The following is a 20,214-nucleotide window of genomic DNA, read 5'->3' as shown; positions in this document are numbered from 1 at the left end:
TTTACCCGACCAGGGATCGAACCCGTTCCCTGTGCGGTGGAAGTGCAGAGTCAACCACTGGACCATGGGCGAAGTCCTGCCACTCCTTATTAGAAGCAGCTGCTCAATAGGCCAGTTGGGAACCACTCCAGGGCTATAATATTGGAGTGGGCCCCAGGTGTCAATCTGCCCAGCTAGATTTCAGCCTTCTGTAGGAAGTGTCTCAACCCATTTCCCTTATAGAAGTATCCCATGTATCATTCTGGACGGTAGGTTTGGATTCTGAGTATCCAGTAGGAAAAAAGAATAAAACTTGCACTATCAAAGGCCCACTTGGTGGCGGTACTTCGATTTTTATACACACTGTCTTCTCTTCTAATTTTCAAAGTAACTGGTCAAGATGGGAATCATAACTTCCATTTTACAGGTGAAGAAACTGAGGCTCATACAGCTTAAGTAAATTGTTCAAGTTCTCATAACTAGAAAGTGGCACCTAGGAGATCTGGATACAACCTGTGCATGTAAACTTAACTCTAGGGGGCATACTGGGCTTAATAATTTCTAAAACCCATTCCAGCCTTGTTATGCATGGTTCTTTCCAACAACTGGTTGTCTTCCCTCTCCTATTACACTCAGAGACAATTTCTGTATGGGCAGAGGCATAAGAATTTCTGGAAATCCCAGAGCAACTACTGAAGGCATGATTGCTGACTTTTTAAGTCAAGCTGACTCACTCAGGTCTACTTTCAACAAACAGAGATATCAACAAATACGGGCAACACCCTGAATAAGTTCCGGGCCCCCCTGAGGGCAAAGGACCAGTGCCTTTATGGTGCACTGGGTGGACTCAGGAATGAATAAGGCACTGCCCTGCCCTTAAGGGGCCCAGTGTTTTGGGGGGGTCCTTTACTTCTGTCTCTTTCTTTCCTAATAAATCCAATTATGTCCTTGTCTCCAATAAGATGATAAGCTTTCTTCAACCCTCCTTTAAGATTTTCCCTTGGCAAGATTTTTAGGTTAACTCATCTTCATGCCTCTGTGAAGGAAGCTGTGAGTGAAGTGAGCAGGCACTAATAAGTTCATTGCTCAGAGTTTATTTTCTCCATCCAGAGAAACTCCCAAGATCTTCCATTTTAACAAATGGAGGAGAGAGGAATAGATCTGAGGGGTCCTGTTTCATTGTTACCTGCATCACAACAAATGGTCATGCATGGCTTTTTCAATGCAAATTATGAATCACTCATTAGGTCAAAAGTCACTGAAATGATCGTGCTCTTGAGCAAAAACTTATGAGGGCACAACAGTGAAATTAAAAAAATGTAACCAGCATTTATTGCATGCATGTCATAATCACGGCATGGTGCTAGGCACTGATTATTCAAAGAGATGGCCCAGGTCTAAAGGAATTCATGGTCTAAAATGTGAAATAGACAAAAACGCCAATGGTAGCATCCTGTGGAAAATGATCTTTCAGGAATGTGATCCAATGTGATGGGAATACAGAGGCAGAAGAGGAGTACATTCTGTCTGCAGGAAGCAAGCTTGGAGAAGGCTTTATAGGAGAGCTGAGTTTGAACAGGAGCTCAAGGATGGACTGGATTTTACATGACAGAAAATGGAATAGGAAGAACATTCTGGGAGGACAGAATGGAGGGAACTAAAAGGTATAAAGGAACAAAGCTATAGGAGAATGAATTCCTTGGGTACATTAGAGAATCATAAAATTGATCCTAAGTAGAACTAGGAACATAGGCAGGCAGGTTTCAAATGTGTTGCCCTCCTATCTCTACCAAGACTTCTGAAAGTGTAATAGCTAAATATAGTCGCACATTTGCACAATGGTTGAACGGATCTTTCTCTTTTTGTGGCCGCAACCAATTGTGTTAGTGTCCTCTTGCCAATCCATTGAAAGGAATCACCCCACTCACTGCCTTGCATGGTTTAGGCAACTTTCTACTTTAAAGTATAAAGCTGAACCTTCCCGTGATGCCCTAAACCACAAGACACCAAAGGAATGAGGCCCCTAGAAAAATAACATTAGGAGCTTCTCATCTGTTTCTTTTGTGCCTTGAATAAATAGTGGGGGTGGGACCAGGAAATGGGAGAAGAACAGAAGTGTTACGACTTGCTTTGTGAAAACCCTTCTCTTTCAGCTGGGTCTGGACCCATCAATTGCATGCTTCCTATAACTTGGGAGGGTGCTGGATTCAATGCAATTCCCAAGTTTCTGTTAAACAACAAATAGTTTCTGTGTTCTTTTAAGTTACCCCAGGAACTTAGAAGGTCCACAGCTCCTAGAGGGTCCCTTGAATGGACCCTAGGTGTAGGGGTTCATAGGTGTGATAAGGCAGGAATAGGAGGCCAAGCCACATTGCAAAAACGCTTGCGTGTTTCACTGAGAAGTGGGTACTTTATTCCACAAGGAGCCATGAATGGGTTTCATGTTTGTAGTGGATTCATTAGCTCAGGGCTTTAGAAATAGGTTGTGGAAGGGAAGAGTACAAGATGGTTTGTAATTAAAGGAGAAAAGCTGAAGATTTAAGGACAAGGCAGGAGATCCACCCGGTAGACTTAGAGGTCTTGGCTTAGACCTAAGAGATAAAAGGTGATTTGGAGGTGAGGAAAAGAGAAGAGTCAGAAGTGGTGCTAAGATTCCCAGCTTGGATTAACCTAGTAAGAAAAAAACATCAGAAAAAGGATGGGGGAAAGGGAACAGGTTCAGTTTTAGGCCCCTCAAGCTTCAGGTACCAAAGGGATGGTTCAGTAAGGACTCTTGTGAACGTCTACAAACACGAGGTTGCGGTTCAGAAGACATCTGGGGTCTCGGGACACACATTGTTCAGCGGAACTCACAGGTGTGGAAGACACCACCCAAGAAGGATATAAAGAATAAAGACAGAAGAGAGACTGAAATTTAGAGACTATCATGTTTGAGGGGCTGTGGAAGAAGAGAAGTAAGGACATCGATTAGGGATTGTTGGGGGCGTGAGGAGGGGAATTAGGAGATAGTAGTGAAAAAACATATAGTCCAAAGAAGAAAAATCCCCACAGACAAAGGTTTTGAGAGGAGCATTTAAACGGTAACAGAGAAAATATTTTCAGAATAATTTACAACTGGAAAGAAGGACACAGAATTTTATATATACTATAATTACAACAATGCAAAATATGTACACAGATATGACACAGCATTCAAGTGAATTACTGCTCTCTGTAATGTCCTTTAATCTGATTGTAACGCGCCGTATCAAATATATTCAGATGTATTCCCTGTATTCCCAAGGACTCTGTATCCCATTTAGTAATGGGGTTCTCTGCTTCTTCCTAGATCTTTTAATGATGAAAAATAATAATGCCAGGATTTATATGAGAAATGTTAGATACTGGGCAAAGTTTCCAGCAATCTTTTAAGAAAAGGAACAGATAAGCTATGTATTCTGAGGGAAGAAGAGACCCAATATTGACCCTTTTTTTTTTTGATCAGAAAAATAAAAAGATTGGATGCTGTAATGGGTATCAGCACTTTGGTGCCCTAGTTAGGAAAAAAAGGTGCCCAAATTAGGAAAAAAGATAACTGTGTATAAATAGACAACTGACGAGAATATAACTGTATAGCACAGGGAACTCTACTTAAGGCTCTGTGGTGTCCTAAATAGGAGGAAAATCCAAAAGGGAGGGGATATATGTACATGTATGGCTGATTTATTTTGCTGTGCAGTAGAAGCTAACACAATATTGTAAAGAAACTGTACTCCAACAAAAAGTAATTTAAAAAAGATAGGGGTAAGGGATTAAGAGGTACAAACTACTATGTATAAACTAAAAAAGCTACAAGGGTATATTGTACAGCACAGAGAATATAGCCAATATTTTATAATAATGTTAATTGGATTAGATTTTGAATCACTATGTTGTATACCTGAAACTAATATAATATTGTAAATCAACTGTATCTCAATAAGAAAAAGAGGTCACAGGCATTTTGGTAACTAGGTTGAAATGCAGGTAGGAGAAGATGACTAACATCTTCAATGAAGAGGTTATGTGGTTAGAGGTTCTTATATTAGATGAACTCTAGGTAAGATGGAGGACAGATGCAATAACAATAACTCAGCATTTTGTTGCGCATGTGTTGTGTGCAAGATACTCTATGAATGACTTTATTATGCTTCACCTTATTTAATTCTTAAAATGACCCAAGGACAGGTGCTATTCTTATGCCCATTTTACAGAAGACGGACGAAGTACTGTAACACTTCTCTGCTTCTTAATACTCAAGGTGTTTCTTCTCTCAGATGATATATTGAGTTGGGAGATTACAAACTAAGAATTTCTTCTAAGTCTGTACTGAAGAAAATTGGAGTCCCATGTCTTGACAAAGTGCTAAGGGGAGCAATAGTCTGTTTCCTTGAAGTGAGCATTTAACAAACTAGACCACGCATTCGGTTTTCTACATCCGGTTGATTGGGGACCTGCCGGGCAGCAAGAATTGTTCCAGGCTGGAAGGCACCATCCTAATGTCAGGACATTGTCATGATGCATCGTAAATTACCTTAGCTCTATGTGCACATTTTCCTCTTAGAGGAGAAGGAGGAAGAAGAATTTTACACAGTAACTCAAAGGAGGGCTTGAGCATCTGCCCACACGTGTACTATACACTGGAGTGGGTGCTGCCAAAATCCCGTGGCATTATGAACTCACAGAACAAGAAGGAAAGAGAGCAGATAATTTTGGGGGAGTCACTGTCATTCAAAGAAAAGATTCCAACTTCCTGATTCACACAAAACCTAACTCTTTGCAATTGCAAGTCTGGGTACAAGCAGAACAGTGAAGGGCACATGGGCCAACGACAGGGCTTCTCTGCCTCTCCCTGAGCTCTGACCCCTCTCGTGGCCCAGGAGTGAGGCTGGCATGAACCTGGGGCCACCCCGGGTGGTGAGTGGAGATAAATGATCTGACCCCTCCAAGCTGTTTCCTGGTTGTATCAGGCAGGGGAAAGGGAATTTTGTGTGTGTGTGGTGCTCTGGCACAATCTTACTCTGCTTTGGCTTGCTCTAGATCCTGGTTTCCGTGGCTGACCTCCCCTCTCCTCCCCGGTACTAGAGGAAGAATGATGAATGTTCTCTAGCACCTTACAGTTACTAACTTAGATCTGTTGAAACTGCATTTAAATTCCACCAGCAGATGGGCTGTCTGTGTCTGACTTGGGTTGAGGGTGTACTCTTCTGGTTGCTTCCTAGAAGGGATTGCAGCTCCAGTCACTATTTTTACCTCATAATAATGCACAGAAAGGCATAGCTATGTCAGTGATGTCCACGAATGATGACTCAGTATAACTGTGAAGCAAAACTGAATCAATGAGCAGGCAAGTAGCTATTTCTTATGGAAAGACGTCACTACCTAATTTTTTTTAATATAAGAATGATGCTTCTCCTGGTGATTGTTATCGGTCAGTTCAGCGTAGTCACCTTGGCGGACTATGTGCTTATCGTGACCACGCATCTTTGATGACTGAGCTCAGATCTCTGTAAATTATCTTCGGAGTCCATTTCTGAAAAACACCCAAAATGTAGTCTCTCTGTATTTGATGCCTAAACAGTGATGTCCAGCCAGATCACTCATCTTGGTGACTTTCAAAAATTAAGTTTGTTCCCAGAGGATAATGACTTGACATTGTTGAACATACCTAGGAAGCGTATGCTTTCAGCTAAGAACAATTAGCAAAGAGGACCACGGTGGCATTGTCTGAGGATGTGCCTGCTCCCCAAGGCCACTCCCTTGGCCTGGGCAACAAGTGAGGGTCTGGAAGGGCCTGGCTCCCTGAGAATGATCCAACTCATGGTGGTCACCATTTTGTCAATAATTGATAGGAGACTGATACTGCTATGAAACTGTGGCCTGTTCGGAATTTTAGTCACATGGCGTACACACGACTGTGTAGATAATCTCATGTTTAGAGCATAAAGCCTTGCGCATTTTTAAAAAAATTTGTTACATCCCCTATCTTCTTCCTTAAATTCAAATCTCTTCTTGGGAAGGCACTACTCACTCTTAGTTACCAAAGTCTTCAAGAAAGAGAGGGAGAGAAGCAGCTAACATTCGATGAATGTTTTATGTATATTATCTCTATTTGTCACCCAACCAATCTTATAAGATAGGTAGTATTGTCAATAATTCCATTATACAGATGAGGAAACTGAGGCTCAGAGAGGTTAGGTGACTTGCCCAAGGCTACACAGCTAGTAAATGGCAAAAGAAGAGTGCTTGCTCATTCTATGTCACCACACAGCCTCTGTCATTCAAGCCTATTCTATTTCCCAGGCACAATTAATGTCCTTAAAGCCTTGGAATCTAAGCTTCAGTGAGATGGGAATGGTTTTTTGGATCATATTGTGTTATTACGGCTTTTGGCACTTCGTGGGGAAAGGCAATTCCAAAAATTAATTATCATTTGGGAAAAAACAAAATGATCTCCTCTGTATATTTAGCCATAACCTAAAATTGGCTCAGTGTAGAAGCAAAATGAGCTGATATAAGATCCCTCTGTTCAACTAGGAAAAGTTCTGAAATTACAGTGGAGCTCTTTGACATTTATTCTTTGTTTGAATTATTTGGTGGGACTGCCACTGCGGAAGCTTGGGAAAATCTAATTTTATCCTGAATACTTGCTGGGGATTTTAGACCACAATGAATAAACTTTCCTTCAAAATCACTTAAGGTTCTGATTCCTACCTGAGGAGTTAACCAGAGAAATGAAGGCAAGAGTTTAGGGGAGCACCAATTTATACGGTCACTTTTGGAATTCAAAAAAAATCTGCTTATTTGCTTTATTATCACTGATTCTCTCTTCTCTTTTCATTGTTTCTCTTCCTGCTTTACTGTTCCTTTTTGCTTTTTCTCCCTTTTATCTTCCTCTTTTTAACTCCCCCCTTTCTTCTCTCATCTTCATCATCATCATGATGACTGATGTTTAATGAGAATTTATTATGTACCAGGAACTATAGTAAGTGTATACATATATTCTATCAACCTAAGTCTCATGACTACCCTGTGAGGCAGGCACAGTTGATATCCCCAGTGTGGAAATGAGACTCAAAGAGCTTCAGTAAGTTGCTCAAGACCACAGTTATAAGCATCAGAGCTGCAATTTAAGCCAAAATGTTCTGACTACAGGTTTCCAACAGACTCTCTGTAATTCTGCTTCCCTCTTGTCTTTCTCTGTCTGTCTTTCTGATTCCTCTTTTGTACTTAATTTTTAAAATGGCTTTATTGAGTTATGATTGATCTACAATGAACTGCATATATCTAACGTACACAATTTGACGAGCTTTAGTATCTGCATAAGTCGGTGAAACCATCACAATCAAGCAAATGAACACTTGCGTGAGTTTCATTGTATCCCTTTATAATTCCTCCCTCCCACATCCCAAGCCAGGAAACCACTGATTTCTTTCTGCTATTACGTATCAATTGGCATTTTCTAGAGTTTTAGATGAGTGGGACCATGAAAATGCATACTTTTGTTTTGTTTTGTTTTTTTGCTTATTTCCTTCAGCATAATGATCTTAGGATTCATCCATGTTATTGCACATATATCCAAAGATCATTTCTTACTACTGATGAGCAGTAGTTCACTGGATGGATAGTCTACAGTTTGTTTATCCTTTCATCTGTTTATAGACATTTGGGTTGTTTCCAGTTTTTGGCTATTACAGAGAAGGCTGATATGAACATTCTTTTCCAATATAGAAATATAACTTCATATTTTCTAATATAAGATATTTCTCATTATTTCTTGAAACAAGAAGTTTATTAAGCAACAAAACGCTTGACTTGAAGGGAAAACTATCTAGGACTCGTTTCTTTTACAGTAATTTATCCCTACTTAAAGACTGATTGCCCTATATGTTTATTTCATTATCTGATTGAATTTATTTTCATTTTTGTAATACACACACACACACACACACACACACAAAATAAACAGTTTGATCTTAAAAAGAAAGAAGAAAAGTCTTCTTAGACTTTCAGTCTTTTAAGATTTTTTTAGCAAGAACTAGAGCAGCATATAATCTAGGGATAATTATTGTATACTACTGAAGCAAGACTCATCTGATTGCTCTACTTAATGTCCCATGAATTATGATGTTTTTCAGTCTGGCTGGTGGGAAGAGACACTATTCCCAGCCCTGTGTGAGCACTGAGCACTGATCCTTTCAGATGGTTCTTTCCCAAGCATTGCTTAGCTTCCTCACATGCATGCACTGATCGGACCCTCTGCAGATCTCTGAGTTTTTCTCTGTCTCTGCAACTCTCTTTTCTCTGGTAGTGAGTCCTACAGACTCTAGCCACCTTGGTCCCCCCAGATTCTCGGCTCTGTCTCCTCAAATCCGGGAGTTGCACAGGGTTCCATGTGTGTTCTTCCAACCTGAGCCAGCCTGAAAACAAGATCTCTTAAAGCAAGATACATGGGACTTTCCTGGCTGTCCAGTGGTTAAGACTCAGCACTTCCACTGCAGGGGTGTGGGTTCGATCCCTGGTCAGGGAACTAAGATCCCACATGCCACGTGGTGTGGCCACAAAATTAAAAAAAAAAAAAAAGAGCAAGATACAGCTCTGGCAATCACAGGGCTCACTTAATTTGCTTCTTGTTTTTCAGGGATTGCTGTCCTTCAATACCTGATGCCCAGTGTCTTGAAAACTATTGTTTCATGTATTTATTTATTTATTTTTAAGCTGTTTCAGGTGGCAAGGCAAATCTTGTCCCTGCTACTCCACTGGAAATACATCTTTTTTAAAGAAAAACTATTAAATAGACTGTGGGCTCTGTCCTGTGCTGGGCCTTTCAGGTAATGTGGAAAACTATACAATATTGTCTTTTCTCCTTGAAGCAATTTATAAATTTGAAAGGTTGGAAAAAATGCTCTAGTTAGATAAATAAATTATAGAAAGGATGGAGTGAGGGTACTAAGATGATGCCTTAAGGATATGTGAGCTGGCAGGAAGTAATCTGAAGGGATTGGGTCTACTCGAAAAAGAGAGGCTTGAAGGCTGGGTAGGACCTGAATTCATGGGGGAGGAATGGGAGAAAGTGCCAGGATACAAAGACACAGGTGATTATACTTCTAGGGAAAATTGCTTCTCAGGGACGCTTTAAAATCATAGCGTACTCTGATTGCTCTTGCAAGTGTAGCTGGCTAGTCATTCAAATGTGCCAGAGCACGGAATAAAGGGGCTTGATTGTAAAATAAACATCTTCCCGTTGAGCCTCCCGAGAACCGCATTCTGGTGTTTGAGATGATGGGAATGGTTTGTGCACGCGCCTGTCATTCACTTTACAAACCTATGTCTCTTCGCTCCCCTCTTAGACTACTTCTCAAATTGTAGTTGGGACACGGCTTTCTTCACGGTCATTTCCTGTATCTTCACTCTTTTTTAGTAATTGGCAAGCTCCAGTTCAGAAATAAACTATACTTTATACCATATATGATGACAGCCTCTCATGTTTATGTCACATCATCCAGCTTAATCAACCGCTTCCGGCCTGAGAATCGTTCCTCACGGGTGAGGTGGAAAGGTCCGGTATACAGATGAGGAAACCAAGGCTCAGAGAGATGAAGTGATTTGCTTGGGGACACACACTTGTGAGTGACGGGAGGTGGTTGTGCAGATTAAGCCTTTTAGAAGGTTTGAATGTTTGATTCCTTCTAGTTTGGTAGACAAATCCTTAGGGAGAGAAGCACGGCCATATATGTCAGGATGGCAAATGGTGGGTCAAACCAGGTTGCTGTAGTAGCTGGTGATGGAGAGAGTCCAGATGCCCACATTTTAGGCCAGTGGGACTCCTGCACCTGATGGGATGTTGGGAGCTGGCGAACTTTGTCTGTCAATAGGCCAGATAGCAAACATTTTGGGCTTAGTGGGCCACACCACCTCTGTTGTAACTACTCAACTCTACCGTTGTATTATTACACAAGCAGCTGTAGACATTGCTAACATATGAGTGTGTCTGTGCCCCAATCGAACTTTATTTACAAAACAGGTGGCAGGTGGAAATTGGCCTGTGGCCATAGTTTGCTGACCCCTGGGAAAGATGATCCTTTGTCTGTGGGAGGAAAATATTAAAACTTGGACTCATTTATTTTATCTCACTTTTTAACATTTCTATTTTGTGAGTATGTTTCATAATGTACATGGTATGTTAGTACAGTGGTATAGGTATGTAACTTATAGATAAATATATATTGATGGTGCAAGCTCTAAACCTTTTTACTTAGTAAATAAATCACAGCTGACATTTAACCAGCGGATACTTTGTGGTAGGTGTTGCTCTAAACACTTTACATGGATTAATTCACTTAATCCTCACAACAACCCATCAAGAAGGTATTACTTCCATCCTTATTTTGCGGAGGCACAGAGATGAAGCTACGTGATCCAGAAGCTTACCCACCCCTTTCTTAGGACTGGGAAATCCATGCATGCTGTGGTCCTGAGTTTGGGAGTTCAAGTTTGGGGCCAAGGGTATATATCAAGTGTTGATTCAGAGGTCCAGATTAGTACTTCACAAACACCAACTTCACGTCAGACCACATGTTAGAAACTCGACGTTTGCCACCTCATCTAGGTAGGCACTGTGAGAACATGATATTCTTTAATTCCACAATCACTGTGTGAAGAAGGTATTATTTTTCCCACTTTACAGATGAGGAAGCTGAGGTTCAGAGAGAGTATGAACTGATTCAAGATTCTACTGCTACCAAGTAAAGGGGCTCAACTGGGAGTGAAATCCAGCGTTTGCCTAACTCTGAATGTCTGATTCTCGGCCAACTTACTGCCCCCTGGGACACTCCTCATGCCCTCCAAACTGAGACGTTCTCGGGGAGCTGGTGTCCCACAGAGTCTACAAAATCGGAGCTCACTCATTCCTTGGTGGGAGGAAGCCCCAGAGCACGTGGTCTGCCCCACACAGCCCTGAAACCAGAGCTAGTCCCATCCTGCTCGGGACTTCCTTAGGAACAGCCTAGTTCTTGCCTAGGGACGGAGCCTGGATTCATAAGTATGAGCTCAAGAATAAGCCATGCAGTACTAAGTCTTAATAACTGAATTAATAAGGGAAGGACAGAAAGGGAGGAAGAATGAAGAGAAATGAGAAAGAATGGAAGTCAGTCATGAGTAGCACTGAGCAAGCTACTTTCTGAGCCTTAGTTTCATTACCTATAACATGGAGATGGCAGTCGCATCCTCCACGTACCTTGAAGATTTAACGATGTTATGCATATCAAGCAGATGCTCTATATCTGGGGTCAGAGGTGAGGCTTTCTGTCCTTTTCAGAACATTTCTCAGACCAATTCTGGGGCCGAGGTGAGATAACAGGGAGCCCTTCCTCCACCACACATTGGAGGGGGTCTCAGAGAATAAAAATCTACCCAAGGTCTTCAAGGTATAGGGTTGGCTGGGGCCTGCTGGGACATTCCAATGGTCTACCCTCCTGACCCAGAACTTATATCCCAATATGTGAAGGTCTGGGTCACGGCTTAACAGAGCCAAAGACTGTCCTTTGCCTGACCCCCTAAGCTGACCCCAAGGCCCAGGGCCAGACTAGTAGCTGTGCGGCCAAGAGAGGGTCAGACTTACAATATGACGGTGAGTGTCCTGTTGGGATACCTCCTGAGTTTGTGATGCTCTGGGCATTTTCTATACCACTTTGATTTATGTTTAGCTGTTGTTTTCTGCGTTTGTGATTTACTAGCTTCCTTCCTTCCTTCCTTCTATTTCCTCTTTCTTCCTTCCTTTTTCCCTCCTTCCTTCCTTCCATCCTTCCTTTTCCAGTGCAGCAAACTCTGAGCGATAACTCTGTGCCCTGCCCTATATTGGAGATAACAGCACATTCTGCTCTAGGGCTTTAAGATGAGTTACAGGACATGAGAAGGGAAGAGAAGGCAAAGGGAAAGAGGAAAGTGGATAGAGGGGAAAGTGAAGAGGAAAGAAAAGGAGGAGGAATAATAAGGAAGAGAGAAACGGGAAAGAGAGGCAGAGGAGCGTGCAGGAAAGAGGCAGATGGAAAAGCAGAAGCTACAAGGAGAGAAGGGAGGGCAGAAAAGGGGAAGAAGAAGAAAAGAAGGAGGGAACGTGGGCCTCTGGAGAGCTAGCATGTCCAAGGCCCTCAGCCGGTCCAGCTCATCTGGAGCTGTGGCGCTACCTAAGCCCCAGTCTCGCCAAGGGGAGCTCGTGAATAAATACCTCTGGGTAGGAGCAGATATCTGTAAACACAGCTGAGGAATTGAAAGTCAGGTTCTTCAAGGGTATCGACTTGTCAAAATCACACCACAGCTGCGGATTAAGAAAAAAAAGAACAACAAGAAACAAACAAAAAAAAAAAACACAGGAACAACAAAGTCAGTGTAAGCTGGAGACGGAGTCCTCTGCTACCGCAGTTGGGCTTCGGCAAATGCCTGGAGCAGGTCAGGCCCTAGAGGGGCTCGATTTCAGAATTCAGTGCCAGCTGGGATTTTTCCCTTCATTTTAAAGAAAGTACTGGCTCGGAAAAAACATTTGCAAGCCAGTCACGAAACCTGGGTAAGACTGCTCTGTTGACCCCCTCCCGGAGGGTCACTGGAGTGGGGCTTTGAAGAGAGAGCCAGGTGGCAGGAGAAAAGGTCTGGGGAACACTCACAGCCTGTCTCCATGTCAACAGCTGGGCAGATTCGAGGGACCCAAGGGGGCATGCTTTCCAGAAAGACGCTTAGCGTTGGGGAGGTGGGCGTTTCCTAGGCCAGAAATCGCTGTAGGAGATTCTGTGGCCCTCAGAAAAGCAGAGCTACCGGTGGCCGAGTGCCCGTGCTGTGCCAGATACTTTGTACAAAAAGGCCTCACAACCACCTTGTGATGTAGCTACTACTTTTATCCCCATTTTACAACGGAAAAATACGAAACTCTGAGAAGCAAAGTAACTTGTCCAGGGTTGCCCGGCTGGTAAGCGGTGGAGCTGAGATTTGAGCGCAGGTCTATCTGACTCCAAAGCCTCTGAACTTCCACTCCGCTGCGGTACGGTTGGCCCCAGAGGTAACCCTGACCTAGAGTCATCGGGTTTATTTCCAAATCCTGCACCCCAGAAACATCTGATTCATCAAGACTTGAGATCCTGGCTACGACTTGGCAGTCTGTGATCAATGATCCTAAGTACTTCCATTTTCAATTGCCATAATCTATAAAATGTTCACTAGATGATGAATTTAATTAGATTATGGTTTCCCTTTTCTTTGGGGATCTCCCTCTTTCTTCACGGACTCCTTTACTACAAGGCCAACCGCAGAGCTTGAGCGACATATACTCTAAGTAATTATTGGGCCAATTTGGACAATGGATTTCAGGCAGTATAAACCTCCAACACAGGGCCTGACAATTGTGGGGTTCACAGTTTGAACACTTGGAGACCCTCCCTTAGGGCCAAAGGGCACAGTGATAGTTTCAGCCACAAGACGATGCCTCAGCTAGCCTCCCTCACTGTTCAAAACCTGGGATCAGATAAATCTCTCCTAAAATCTAGATCCCTAAATCATGGACAACACGGACTCTTTGGATAGACACAGAAAATGCCTCGAGCGACTATGTTACCGTTCTAGAGAGAAAATGAAATCACTAAAGCATGGATCACCAAATTAAAACAATGATAAATACGGCAGTTGGAGATTCATCCGAGTTCGATGTGTCACATCCAATACGAACTCTTAGAACGTCATAGGTAAGATGCTCAACCTTCCTGAAATGCAGTTTCCTCATCCGTTACATGGGAACAATAATACCTACCTGTGGCACACAGTAGGTGCTCAATAAATAAATGACAGCTATTTATTTCCACTCCCCCGCTCCCATTCCCAGAGATACAGTTTGGCATATGAGAATGAGTGTAAGTCATGGAGTCAGACAGACCTTATTAGCAAGTTATTTCATGTCTCTGAGCCTCAGTTTCCTCAGTCATAAAGTGGGGATAATGAGACTTACCTCACGGGGTTTATGTGAGGATTAAACATGAAAAACACATACAGCTCCTCCTTCAGTGCATGGCACATAGCAGGTGGGAACTTAATAAGCAGTAACTCTTATTTACGATTATAATTCACTGGCCACTGAGTACAGAAACTTAAGGGCGTTTGGAGCTCCTTTAGAGCAAATAAGCTCCGCCACTGGGAAAAAGACAATTTTCCACCAGTAAAATGCACAGTTCTGACAGTTTAGCCACATCTTCCTTCTCTAACCCTGAGCTTGGGGCTGGAGCAGGCACGTGAAGAGAACTAGTACCAAGGAAGGCAATGTAAGAAGCTGCAGGTTCCATAAACTCTTAATTCCTGACTACACACTAGATACCAAAGGGCTTGGAATGCTTACGATATTTAAGATGGCGCCCAGGAAATTAATCAAGATGGACGCAAAGATGATGACATTCCTGGCCAAATAGGTCTCGTTAATCCAACAGCAAGTTTTCCGGAGGACCAGGGGCAAACACTTATAATCCTCCGCTGTGGTGATGAGGACCAGAGCCGAGTGCAGCATAATCAGGATGGAAAACTGGATGGCCATTGGCATCACCCTGCAGGGAAACACAGAACGTTGGGTCACGTGGCATGAATCGTGTGATCCCCTCTCGATGAGCAACTCTGGCAATTACATTCTTGATCGCCCTTTCCCACTCCTTGCACCCACTAATTCCTCTAAAGCTCTGTCTGTTCAAGAAAAGGGCTATTAACAGAAGACTTTTTAAACCAATTAAATCCATCCCTAGAATATTCTATTGAGAAACTTTGCAATGAACATCAAATATTTGGCTTGATCTGTTGCCCTGCCCATTTATTCCCACTTCTTTTCTCATTCCTCTTTCTCACTAGGCAACTGCTGCCAGGGCAACACACCACTGGAATTCTATCTCAGTACTCTGGCTGTGGGAGAGACCCACACATACCTTCCCCTTCAAGGTGGGTTTTAGGAAACATTTTCCCTCTTGGCCGCTCTGATGCCAAGAACTGAACTTGGCACCTCTGCACGTTGCTCAGTTTGGTTAGTGATCACCACGGTTTGCAAAGACTACACTATGTGCTGTGTGGGACAGGGGTATGTAGAGCTCATACTCGCCCAAGGTTTCAACATCACAACCAACTATACACCTCAGGCTTCAAAGCTCGGTCCTGTGGTAGCTCCTGCCTATTGGGCACCTCTGTTGGGTGGCAGGCGGTGATCTAAAACCCCATCTCTGGGGGCATCTGCTTCCTCTCCTTATCAGCCAACGTATCACCAGGATTCTCCCTGGGAATTTATCCCCTGTTCTCTAGTCTCTGTCCAGCCGCTTGTGTCCTTGGCTGGCACCTGTCATTTTAGCCAGCAAACTGCTGCATGTTAAATGGTGCCTTAATGGACACGGTGGGAGATTTTATATCCGTTCCCTCCTCTGAAAAGTGAAGTTCATTCATTTGGCTTTAATATGTTGACTGGAGCTCAATAAATGTACATTTAGTGAATGAAGTCGAACCCACCTTCTTCTAATGCTACCTCTTCTTATCCTCTTGCCTGAATTTTCTTATTTATTATTAATAACACTAGTGTAAGTACTGCATTGAGCTCTGATTATGTGCTAGGCACTATGCTAAGCACTTTATATATAATACCTCATTTCCATTCCTCCGAACAAACCTAAGAGGTCTTTTGATCTCTTTTTTCACATGTGGATTTAAGGCTCAGAGAGGAGTAACTTCCCAGGGGTTACTGAGTTGGTACGTGTTAGAGCTAGAATTTAAAGTCCACTCTGCTATTCTAATCATTTTGGTGAGTGATGTATGTCCCATATTTGCAGTAATCTTTTTTGCTTCTGTGGTTTCATTGTGACATTTATTCGTTCAACAAGCTTTCTTCCTAGGTAGGCATCAGGGCCACCAGGACGAGAGACACATCTTGCCCATCTTCTAGGAGATCATAATCTAGAGGGGAATACGGATATACAAATGTTGAACTATTACATATTATGTGATGATAGAGAAAAGGTTATAAACAAACATCTTTTAGAAAATTAGAAAGGAAATCAAGGAAGGCTTCACAGAAGAGGTGACATTGGGGTTAGGTCTTGGAGGTTGAAGAGAAGGATTTTGGGGAGGAAAGACTGGGGAATGTGAACAAAGTAACAGAAGAATGGGAGTGACCAGTGTGTTTAGAGTTTTTCAGTGAGCCAGGTGGTGAGGCTTTGGGACTGGAGAACAAGTGGTCCAATAAATGCTGTGCAAGAGAGCTCTGCCTGTAGGCAATGCACTGATATTTAAGATGTCTAATCAGGGAAGGACATGATCATATCTGTGAGTGTGAAAGACAATTGTGGTGGGAGGTGGTGGGACTGAAGAGGAGAGAAAGTATTTAGAAGGTTTAAATAGTTGGGGCCTGAATTAACGAGGAAGGGACATGGGGTAACAGCACTGAGAACTGGGAAGTTCAAGGAACTATGTGGAGGTAATCTTTATTTATTTATTTTTGGCTGCATTGGGTCTTCGTTGCTGCGCAAAGTCTTTCTCAAGTTGCGGTGACCAGGGGCTACTCTTCATTGCAGTGCACGGGCTTCTCATTGTGGTGGCTTCTCTTGTTGCGGAGCACAGGCTCTAGGCGTGCGAGCTTCAGTAGTTGTGGCTCGCGGGCTCCAGAGCACAGGCTCAGTAGTTGTAGCACACAGGCTTCGTTCCTCCGTGGCATGAGGGATCTTCCAGGACCAGGGCTCGAACCCCTGTCCCCTGCATTGGTAGATGGATTCTTAACCACTGCGCCACCAGGGAAGTCCCTGTGGAGGTAATCTTAATAAGTGTTTTATATGTGTGTGTAGGGGGGCCTTTGGGAGAGGTAAGTCATTATGAGCAACATGAATGTTTTCACCATCTTACCTGGGTTAAGTGCAGGAAGAAAAGCAAGTCTACAGAGGTAAAGGGTGATGCATTTGATTTTGAGCAAGTTGAATTTTGGGTGCTTGTGGATCCTCCAGCTGGAGGCATCTGGATGTCTAGGCAGCTAGAGGGATGGTTGTAGCACTCTGGGTTCGGAGCCTGTAGGCGGTGGTTGAAAAATCTGAGATTGGAGGAAACTGCCCAAAGAGGGTGTGGAGAGTGAGAAATAAGAGGACCAAAGGTGAAGCTAGGGAGAAGCCAATGGGCCAGAAGAAGAGATGGCATCAAAGGGCATTTGGGAAATGTAGTCAATACACAGGAGAGCAGGAGTGCACCGCATCGTGACAGCTGGAGGGTAAGACATTTAAAGGAGGGAGTAACCGAGACTGTCAATTTCCTCTGCACGGTCAAGCATCATGAAGGCTGGAAAGTGACTTCTCCTACAGCCCAGCTATCATTGTTGGAGGTTTTTTTTTGGTTGTTGTTGTTTTTAATGCCTGCACAGTTTTGATTTTATGGATCACCTTGATAGGAAGTCTCTTCAGGTGTTTTAGGTAAGAACAGAAGGTCTGTGTAGCAGTGGGTTCCCAGAGGGCCCTACGCAGATGGGTAACTTCCCCCCGCACAAGCTGGAAAAACACTCCCTGACAACACGCCATTACTCCTGGGCACCCAGGGGAAGCAAATGACAGAGAATGCAGGTGGATTGCTTTGTCAGGCACTCCCAGGAGAGAAGGGGCCAATTCCGAGGCTGATGTGTCTCAGTACTGTGAAGCAGCCACCGAGAATACAAATATCTTGTTCCAAAGCGAAGGAAGAAGCAAATCAGGCAAAGCTTGAGTCTGAAAGCCGCCCAGCAGGAGACTCAAACTCGGTCACGGTCACGGCCGCCATCCAGGTAACCTACAGACCTCCACATGGCGCACCGGCCTAGAAGGGTGCCCTTGGTTCTCGCTGCTGCCTTTGCTCTTTCTCCACCTCTCTGTACCCCATGGGCAAATCCTCAAGCACATGCCCTAAAGGCTGTGCTACTCCTACCTCTGTATTTTCTCACTCTCCGGGGGGGTGGGGAACATCCTGGTCATCCTTCAAGGCTCGGTCTTTCTCTGGATTCTTCCAAGACACCTGGCGTAAGGCTAAGTACATAGAAAGTGCTCAATAAATACTCACTGACTTTTCCTTTTGGTGGGGAGAGAAGACTGTTTCTCTTCTCACCAGCCTTCTTAGGCTGTATCCCACCTGTACCCGCAGCCCCTCTGCCTGCCCCCCTGCTGCATCCTTTTCAAGTAGGAAGAAGGGCCAACCCTACTGCTTGGAGTCCATCTGGAGTGTTCAGTGGACCTGGTTCTCACTGGGGGGCAGTGTCGCTGTTAAAGGTCAGTGTTTATGGGAAGTTCAGATGCTTGTCCTCTCTTCCTCCTTGACCTTCCCTGTGGGAAGAGGCTTTGCTCTTCCCCTTGGCCAGGCCACCTCTTCCTTTAAGCAAGGAAGCTCAGGTTGCCCCAGGAAGTCCTGATGGGCAGGAAGTGAAAGGCAGGCAAGAGCAAAGCCTTGTGGGTTTGCACCTGTAGCTCTGAGACATAACCAGTAACGCACCTTGGGCAAGGTAACGTTCTTCTGAGCTTCTTACTTTTTAAAGTTTTTGGTGCATCTTATTTTAGTCTGCAAACCTGGGATTTTTAAGTCCACCTCTTAAAGGAGGCTCTGAGGTTAAAGTAATAAAGCAATGTAATGCTTAGCACATAATAAGAACTCTAGGAAACATTCATTTTCTTTCTCTATTCATGGTGAAAATCAGGAAACTAAAGGCATCTTAAAGATCTCTGGGAAGGGTATTAACAGCAAGACACTTTCTAAGCAAGGTACTGGCGCTATGTGTAAAATTCCTCTGGAAATCTCTGCAGCAGCTCTTCAGCGTTCATTTATTTCTGCACACATAAACATTATAACAACGGACTGTAATTTTTATCTAATTATAGAGCTACTCAGGCATCCAGGGATTCTGAATTTGCTTTTGCATTGTTGGTGTACATAAGAGGCAAGGAAACCTTTCATTTCTGAAATCGAATCTGAAAAATGGCAAGGGATTTGCGAACAGCTCTATCCAAATCATTTCTAGACGTTAAGTTCTAATTTACCCTCTGCAGTGTGTCTTTAAAGCAGGGTCTGGGTTGGTACCATGACTGGAGGTTTGCTGGGGAGGCAGGGATCGGGGTTGGTGGGGGGATGAGCGAGTAGCCTATAGCAGCTTGTGGTGCATTCGGAAACAGAAATGCAGACTGAAAGATGACCCTGGACTACGCTCGAGAATCTGCAAAGAGCCTGCGAGTCCAAGAGTGCATTTGATCCTCGTAGCAACCCTGACAGGTCAGTATTTGTAGCCGCTTCATTAGGTGAAAATACGGTGACTCAGGAAGGGAAAGGGAACCAGGATTTATCAAAATAGGTATGGTTCATTTAATTCTTACAGCAACCCTGGGAAGTTGGCATTGTTATTCCCATTTTACAGATGAGAAAACTGAGGCTTCAGAGAGGTCAAGTACAGACACATAGCCAGTAAGATGCATAGTAAGTAGATCTATTAAGATCCAGTGCCTCGGTCTTTCCTCTCTATCTGCCCTCTCCTGCTTGCTCCCTCTCCCTTTTTCCCTTTCCCTCCTACCTCTTCCCTCCCTCCATCCCTCTTTCATTACCATGCATGCAGACTTAGATACACTGTTCTATAATTACAAAAGGTATTGTCTGGTCTTTCCTCAGTTTCCCCTTCTGGGAGAGGAACAGCTGCACGCATGTGGAAGTTAAAGGAAAGCGCCAGGCAAGCACTGTCTTTCTTTGGCAGGGTCCATTAATTTTTGCTTTGGGGGCTGGGAATTAGCTGTGGTCACATGAGCAGAGATTGCCTCGTCTGCTAAAAAGTCCATGACAGAAGAAATGCAAGTGAAAGGCACCTACCATCTGTTCAGTCGCAGAGAATCAATCAGAAACAAAGTGAGTTGGAGGGGAAATGAGCTCACGGTGAAGAAAGCTTGGGCTGTGTCTGGGGCCCACAGGCTGCTCAATTCCCACTACATGGGGGCTGTCTGGTCAGAGCTCAGCTTTGAAGTTGTCTCCACTATCAGTTTTTTCTCTTCACTGAGCAAGTGAGGTTGGGGTGCTGGCTGCTGTTTTAGCTCCTGGCTTCAGCTTGTACCCCATAGTCAGAGGGACTCCATCAAGCCAGCTGCTAGGCGAGATTCCAGATCTCTTCCCCCGAACCCAGGAATTGGGCATCAAGGTGGCTCACCTTCCTTGGTCACCCCTCCTGGGAAGGGGGCTGGGACCCTT

At 43.8% G+C, this 20,214-nt stretch overlaps 1 protein-coding gene across 1 annotated transcript in view; it reads right to left on the bottom strand.

The window, feature by feature from the left end:
• The window catches only part of ADCY8 (adenylate cyclase 8), a 223,685-nt gene that overhangs the window by 53,440 nt on the left and 150,031 nt on the right, over window positions 1-20,214 (bottom strand). Inside the window, exons 10-11 of the mRNA XM_007101973.2 lie at window positions 14,369-14,570; window positions 12,224-12,313 (exon numbers count right to left, since the gene is read on the bottom strand). Of these exons, the coding sequence (XP_007102035.2) occupies window positions 12,224-12,313; window positions 14,369-14,570 (292 nt within the window). The remainder of the gene's footprint in view (window positions 1-12,223; window positions 12,314-14,368; window positions 14,571-20,214) is intronic.

This window comes from Physeter macrocephalus, chromosome 15, assembly GCF_002837175.3.
Source record: "Physeter macrocephalus isolate SW-GA chromosome 15, ASM283717v5, whole genome shotgun sequence".
Classification (NCBI taxonomy): Eukaryota; Metazoa; Chordata; class Mammalia; order Artiodactyla; family Physeteridae; genus Physeter; species Physeter macrocephalus.
The sequence above is the reverse complement of the archived record's forward strand: the minus strand, read 5'-3'. Positions and strand labels throughout refer to the sequence as shown.